Source organism: Seriola lalandi, unplaced genomic scaffold (genome assembly GCF_002814215.2).
Source record: "Seriola lalandi dorsalis isolate HSWRI2012SDOR001 ecotype SW California unplaced genomic scaffold, Sedor1 jcf7180002054941, whole genome shotgun sequence".
In the NCBI taxonomy this organism is placed as follows: Eukaryota; Metazoa; Chordata; class Actinopteri; order Carangiformes; family Carangidae; genus Seriola; species Seriola lalandi.
The window spans coordinates 424,464-432,450 of NW_019525492.1; the positions used below are offsets into that span (position 1 = coordinate 424,464).

Consider the following 7,987-nt stretch of genomic DNA (forward strand, 5'->3'; position numbering starts at 1 on the left):
AGCAGGAGGGAGGGGTGGGGGGGACTTCAAAGGCTTCTGTAAACAAACCCTCTGGTGAGAAAAGAGGAGAAGAAAGGGTAAAAGTGTACTTTTCCCTGCGTTTGTTGGCGTCTATTAACTTTTAATTGCATTGTGTGTCGTGATGACAGATGTGAGAGCTCGTGTCGCCGCCGCCGCCGCTGCTCGTGTCCCCTCGTTCAGAGAGATAGCAGGGAGGCAGGTTAATTAAGCAAACAGGACAAAAGCAACAGAGAAATGTTTATTCCTGAGCTGCAAAGTGAGTCCCCCCGTGTTGCGGGGGCAGCTGCCGCAATCACCTCCCTGCCTCGTGTCCTATTTGCCGGGCTTGACATTTGTACATAATGAAAAAAGCAATTTAACGGTTTTGATAAGAAGCAACAAAAAGCAATAGTTCCTTTAAAAGAAGCAGAATATCATTGAATTGGAGTGAAAAGTCTGAAAATGTGACCATGTTTCACTTCAGGCCTCATTTAATAAAACACGTTTTATTACCAACAGAAAGTGGTGTTGGTGTTTTGTGTTATTGTTTTTGACGTATTGTTTGTTTTGAGAGTTTAAAAGTATTTAAGTATCACAGAAATGTACATAATAATAATAATAATAATAATAATCTTCATTTATAGAGCTCTTTTCTTAACTCACGTTACAAAGTGCTTTGCAGGAAACAGCAGAAGAAGACGTGGAGGTCGTATAAGGCAACAGAGTTTAAACAAGCTAATTACAAAATACTAATTAAAGTTTATTAGTATAATAGTGCAAATAAACCAAAGGTAGTGTCACCAGCAAGATGATCAAAAATCAATGAAACCATAAGAGTAAAGTTCAGTAATCTGGACAATAAAAACAGAATCAAATACAGTTTGATCAGTAAAAGTTTATTGGGGAGACACATTCACCTCGTCAGTACAATTAAGTTGAATTAAGACAAATCAGGAAAAAGCTCTACGATAAAAGTATGTTTTAAGAAGAGATTTAAACGAGGTCATTGGCTCTGACTGTAAAAGCTCCTTTACCTGTAGTGACTCACCTCCACGTTCACCCATCTGTAAAGCAGTCTGTCTCTTCTCTAACAGAGAATATCCAAGGAGCACAGAAAATTTAGCATAAGACATTAAAAAACCTGCGTCAACAGGATAGAAAACGTTTTGAAAAGATAAAAACTGAGAAACCGTACAGATCCAAAGAGTTGTAGTGGTGATGAGTTATTTTTATATTAAGTGATTCCAGCCGCGTCCTCGTGATTACAAGGATCTGTGTGACATTAATTCATGTCATCCAGAATCCAGCTCTTAAGATTTAGTCGAAGGCAACAGAGACGATGAGTTTTAAACGTGATTTTATATGTAAACAGTAATGACGGGCCTTAGTGTTTGAAGTTTGTACGACAAGTCACCGACCACATGTAGAGGGAAAAGTGTTCAAAACCTTTCCTCCCTGGAAATTTGGGGGATTAAGACTCTGTTGGACGTTCCAACAACCGCTTCATTTGAAGGATATTAAGAACTTTAGACAGTAATAAAATAGCTTACATCCACCGGTGGCAGCTCCAACCCCGAGTAACCTGGAGTAACCCGCAGTAACCCTGAGTAACCCCGAGTTACCCGATTAACCCCGAGTTACCCGAGTAACCCAGAGTAACCCTGAGTAACCCTGAGTTACCCGAGTTACCCAGAGTAACACCGAGTAACACCGAGTTACCCGAGTTACCCGGAGTAACCCTGAGTAACCCTGAGTAACCCCGAGTTACCCAGAGTCACACCAAGTAACACCGAGTAACCCAGAGTAACCCCGCTGTCTTCCCACAGCAAATTCTCTGAATCTCCAAGATGCTGAACCAAACGTTATCTTATATTTCTGATAATTGATATTTGTCTTAAATCTTCTGGAGGTTTGTTCCGGCGTTGCAAAGAAAAAACAAACTAAATGCTGGTCCTCCATTTTTAGTTTGGACTGGGACAAGTTTGCAGACGTCGACCAGCTGACCTGAGAGGATCGTAGACAGAGTTTGTGTTGTGAAAGATTTTCATTTTATTTGCAGGTGTCGGCCACAGATCCAGACCAGGAGGCCGACCAAACCGCCGTTCGCTACTCTCTCCATGGTCAGGGCGCGGGCGGTGAATTCACCATCGACGAACGAACTGGAAGAATCTACGCCCAGCGGCGTCTGGACCGCGAGGAGCGTCCAGCATGGAGATTCCTCGTTCTCGCCACAGACGAGGGAGGGGCTGGACTCACGGGATTCGCAGATGTGCTGTTGGAGGTCCGAGACGTCAACGACAACGCGCCTTTCTTCCCGTGTCCGGCGCTGGAAGTAGACGGATGTTTTGTCGGCCAAGTGCCTGAAAATTCACCTGCCGACACCTCCGTCATGGAGATGCGCGCCATGGACCTGGACGACCCCAATGAGGGGAAGAACGCCATGCTGACCTACAGCATCATCAAGAACGTCCGCAACGAGATCAACCTCAACCTGTTCTCCATCAACGCCACCACGGGGACCATCTACACGGTGCTACGCTCCCTGGACCGGGAGGCGGAGGACCGGTATCTGGTGGTGGTGGAGGCCAGGGACGGAGGGGGGTTGGCGGGGACAGGGACAGCCACCATCATGGTTTCCGATGTCAACGATCACCCGCCTGTTTTCACTCAGAGGGTCTACACTGCTCAGGTGAGTCAACCTGTCTACGACAAACCTCTCACCTGTCAACATCATCATTAGTAATAATAACATGTACCTTTGTGTGTCAGGTGACGGAGGATCTGGAGGTGAACAGCGAGGTTCTCGTCGTTTCCGCCACAGATGGAGACGAGGGCGAGAACGCCGTGGTAACCTTCAGCATCGTCGGAGGTGACGAGGACAGAAAGTTCTTCGTGGAGACGGACAAAGTCAACAGACGTGGCGTCGTCAAGCTCAAGAAGAAGGTCGACTTTGAAAAGCCTCACGAGAGAACCTTCAATCTGACCCTGAAGGCCGAGGACGCCGATTTCTTCAGTCTGGCCTACTGCCTCGTCCAGGTGGAAGACTCCAACGACCACGCCCCCGTCTTCTTCCCCCAGTTCTATGAGTCACCCGCCTTGTCCGAAGACGTACCTGTGGGGACGATTGTTGCTCAGGTAACGGCCTCTGATCTAGACTCGGGTCAAAATGGACGTTTTTCGTACAGTATCTCCAAAGAGTCGGACCCCTACAGCCAGTTCCTGGTGGACCAGTCTGGTTGGGTGGTCGTGGCTGATTCTCTGGACAGGGAGAAAATCTCGCAACACAGGATCATGGTCCACGCCACAGATGCCGGGAGTCCGCCCTTGACCGGAACCGCCATCGTCATGGTGACTGTGCTTGACGTTAACGACAACGGGCCGGAGTTCGAGGTCGCCTACAAACCTATTGTTTGGGAGAACGCACCGGCACCTCAGGCGGTACAAATGAACGAAACCTCACTCCTCCTCCACACCACAGACCGCGACACCTCCACCAACGGCGGGCCGTTCTCCATACGGCTCCTCATGCTCACCTCGGACGCCACCAACTTCAATCTGACCGACTTCCGGAACGGCAGCGCCGCCGTCACAGCCCTCCGCACCTTTGACCGTGAGCGGCAAAAAGAGTACCTCCTCCCGATCCTCATGATTGACAGCGGCTCTCCTCCGATGAGCTCCACCAGCACGCTGACGGTCGTCATCGGCGACAGGAACGACCACCCCCACTCGCCAGGACACACCAACTTCATCGTCTACAGTTATGAGGGTACGTTGTTCTGTAGGAAGGGGAGGGGCTGTGTGTCCTCCATGTTGCTCCGTACATTTCTTACTTAAGATTTTAACAGTACTACTACTTTTATCGATACCATTTATTGATCTGGCACTTTAACTGTTCTCTTATCGGGACTGTTTGTCATTTTGTAAGACAAAAGAAAAAACAACAAAATCAACATTTCTTATTTTTTCATATACATTCAAAGTTGCAAACAAACAGGAAATCTGTACGCTAACTGTGTAGCACTAAATTGCTGCTGGGCAAAGTTAGCAACTAGCTAGTGAACGTAGTGGAGCATTTAGCAGCTAAAGAGCCTGTTTCCTTCAATATTTGGCGAGGAGCAAAACAAAAGCTAAAAGGAGAGAGAATACTCAACTTACATTCATCAGGTAGACAGATGCTAATGTTGTGTTAGTATGTTTGATTGGGGAAATTAGCTCTAGAGACCAAAACAGTTTTTGTACCAGGCTGTAAACATGTTTATTTCTGCTGTAAAGTTGGACATTTTAACATGGGACTCTAGTGGTCGTTAGAGGAACTGCAGGTTGCGTCCTCTCTTATTTAGCAGAGGATCAAAGTGAACTGCTGCAAAAGAAAAGTTTCACACTGATAAAACTTGAACACTACACAATTAAAGAGCTCACGTAGATTTTTAAAAAATTTTTTATCAGTTTCTACTTTTATTTTGCATTTTTGTTTTTCACTTATTAACCCTCATTTATCCGGGAACAGACCGAGTGAACCTGAGACCCGAGTACAACCTCCTACTTTCTCCTAAGTTGATGTTGGACCCTGGTGGTTGCTCTCCAGAGCATTGTCTCGTTCTCGTTCACGGTCCCGGTCTAGAGTTCACCAGCTGGTCTGAGGGTTTCTAACCGGTGTCTCTCGGATCACAGACGGTCTCCTCTAACCTTCAGGTCCCCCGGCGTCCCCTCCCTCCACCTCCTGAGTGCTCTGCGCTCGTGTTGTTAAGACTGTACTTGTCACAGTCGACTGCTTGCAGCCTCTCGCTGCAGCCCACATCACTTATTTAGCATTTCATACCATCTGTCATCCCGCTGTAATTTGCTGGAAAAACTAAGGTTTTCTGTAATGTATTTTTAGTGGATTTCCTCTCCGGGGCCTTTCCACATGAAAGTACATTAACCCGCTAATATGAATCCATCACGTACCTCAACAACATGCCATGAAGCAAACAATTAACTCCCAGGTTTGACGGGCACAGAAACAGGAGCCATTTTTAAAAGGCAGCTGATTTCACGGCTAAAGAGATTACAGCGCCGTGTTCGGCTTTTTTTGGGGCGAGTGGGGGAAACACTAATGTTGCATATCTTCCTGCTGCGCTGTCAAACCATGACCGTGCGTGCCAATGAGGCGTCGCCCGCCACCTTATCTCCTTAAAGAAGCCTCCACATTTCCCTCCTTCACTCTCAATATTTGGGTTCTTCCTCAGGGATAATTTGCACTCAAAAGTAATTCCTTTCTTTAATTTCCCGCCTCCTTGACAGGTATCCTCCCGACGACGGCACTCGGACAAATTCAATCCCCCGACCTTGATGACTGGAGCGAGAAGGTGTACCGGTTCGAAGGGAAGCCAACCAGGTACTTTGATCTCATGCGGTGGAAGGATGTGAAGAAAGGGAGGGATGGGAGTGAAAGTAGAGCTGGAGAAGAAGTAGAGAGGCGAGGAAGAGTTTGAAGGACACGAGGTGAAACAGCGGAGAGGAGAAGCAAAGTGAGATGGACAGCTGAGGGGAAAAAAGAGGTGGATAATGAAATAGAGAGGAAGAGGAAGTGATGAAGAGGCGTAGAAAGAGATGAAATACGACAGAGAGCACGAACAATCAGCTGATTCTTTAAGGAGAAACTCTTTAAAACGCGATCAGCTGATTGTTTTGCTCCCGTGTTTAGAAACGCAGGCTCACTATTTGGCAAGATCAACTTAATGCTTACTACTAATTAATCTGATTAATGAGTTACTACCATTAATAACTGGTAACAGGAGCCTTGTAGTAATTTATTAATAAACGTTGATGGGTTTTACCCTTTACAGTAAGACTCCCTTTCATCAGTTATAAATGTTTGTAGCTACCTTGAATGCTAACGTCCTAAAGAAAATTTCCATTTTTAATATCCACTGTGCTGAAGAATCTGAAATCATGAATTATAATATATATAAATTATACTATAAATATGTGAAGAAGCAGCTGAACAGCACAGACACATGTGGGCTCACTATTTGGCAAGCAACAGGTGACTGTTGTCTTTTTTATCTAATGTGTTCTAACGGCTTATAAAGGATGTATAAAGTGTTAACAAGATGATTAGTAAACTAGTTATAAACCATTCATAAATCCTTTATAAGGTGGTGGTACCAAAGTCTTAATTTACCCAGAATTCATTGCACCACAGTCCAGCTTAAGATACTGTAATAGATAGATACTTTATTTATCTTCTAGGGGAAATAAATGTAAAGTTTTATATCTGTGTCTTAGATATAAAAGATTTCAGCCACTATCGAATCTCAAACCTGGACAAATAAAACCCAAACTATCTCCGTGAAGAGATGATGAAACCACGTCTGTGAGACTTCAGTGAGACTGAAATGAAACCAGCGAAGTCATGAGATAAATGAAAGTCAAAAGGGAGGGTTAAATCCCGCTGCCGTGTCGACCATCTTTACTATAAATGCACACGCTCTCCCATCAGGCGAATTATCCTGAGTAGTTCTGGATAAAAGCTTCCGGAGAATGGCAGATGTGAAGCTGTTTCAGGACGTGTCGGAGCTAACGCAGAAAAGATTCCCTCCAAAAAAAGTGTCCCCCCCTCTTATGTGACACACAGCAAGAGACGCGTGAAGAAGAAGAAGAAGAGAGGGAAATAAAAGAGCTGCACAGGAACTGACAGATTTAAAATAGAGAGGGGGAGACAGTACAAAGGTGCGAGCGACAAAAGAGCAGAGAGGGAAAATTGGGACAGAGAAACAGGCAGTTTGAAGGCAGAAACAAAGAAAGAGTGAAAGAGAATGAAAGGGCAGAGGAGAGAGAGATAGAGAAGGGATCTGACTTGTCAGGAACAGTGCTATTAATACTTCATAACCAGCGGTATTGAAAATTCCCAGTGAAGCGCGGCGAGGGCGCGCTCGTTTTGTTTGATGAGGCGAGGCTTCATGCGGACGCGTTGAAAGGAGAGCCTGATTGCGCTCCGTGCCACCTCCTCTTCTAACAAGACACCTACAAGGAGGGACGACGAGAGACGACGAGAGACGACGAGAGGCGGCCGAGAACAAAGACACCGCCAGAGAGGGAATTAGCATAGATGCTCCTGAACCGCCGCCCCTCATCCTGTCAGCCGGCGGAGAGCAATTTGTTCCCAGTATGGATCAGGTTCAGGTTGCTTGTTATTTACATATAGAACTGATAAAAAAGAAAAGAAGAGATGGGATGTAAGAAGAAGAAGAAGAAGAAAAAGAAGAAGTACAAAGTGTGGAGGTGAGATGAAGAAGCCCCAGAGGGCCGATAACAAACGCGTCAGCTCGCAGGAAGTCAGGACGACAAACAGCATAAAGAGAAGAAGAGATCAGCTTCCTGCGTCTCCCGCTGCAAACAGCAGACGGTGATTTGTCTGGAATTGATCGGCACATTATATCTCCTCATTTGTTTCCTGTCAGTGAAGTGCTGCGTCGCAGGGCCTGAAATCTTTAAAGCGTGACGTGAATCCAGGAGAAGAAACAGTATATATGATTAAATAAAATTATAATAATTATAATAATAAAACACATGAAAACAAGAAGGAATAAAAATAAAATAAAACTTCTTCTTCTTCTTCTTCTTCTTCTTCTCTCAGGTCGTTCGGACTGAACCAGAGTTCGGGTCAGCTGAGCATCAGGGAGGGGACGCCTCCGGGCTCCTACCACCTGCAGGTACGCGTCTCTGACCGCGCCTGGCCCGACGTCACCTCCACCGCTCAGGTGGACGTCACGGAGCTGCAGCAGGACGCCCTGCAGAACGCCGCCTCCATCCGCCTGTCCAGTGAGTCCCGCCGTGACGATAGTTTAACTTCCTGTTACTACGAGGAAGCTTTAAAATGTCGCAGCACACTGACACAGGACATATGCATGACCCACCGGTTGCCATGGTAACTGTTATTGACAGGGATAATGTTATACGTATCCCAGAGTGCCGAGGGGTCCCGGTTTCAGGGTTGTCAGCC

General features: G+C 46.1%; 1 protein-coding gene across 1 annotated transcript in view; it reads left to right on the forward strand.

Annotated features, from left to right (window-relative positions):
- The window catches only part of LOC111644716 (neural-cadherin), a 123,985-nt gene that overhangs the window by 100,752 nt on the left and 15,246 nt on the right, over positions 1-7,987 (forward strand). The window contains exons 18-21 of the mRNA XM_023393678.2: positions 2,060-2,689; positions 2,770-3,766; positions 5,284-5,377; positions 7,622-7,806. Coding sequence (XP_023249446.2) covers positions 2,060-2,689; positions 2,770-3,766; positions 5,284-5,377; positions 7,622-7,806 — 1,906 coding nt within the window. The remainder of the gene's footprint in view (positions 1-2,059; positions 2,690-2,769; positions 3,767-5,283; positions 5,378-7,621; positions 7,807-7,987) is intronic.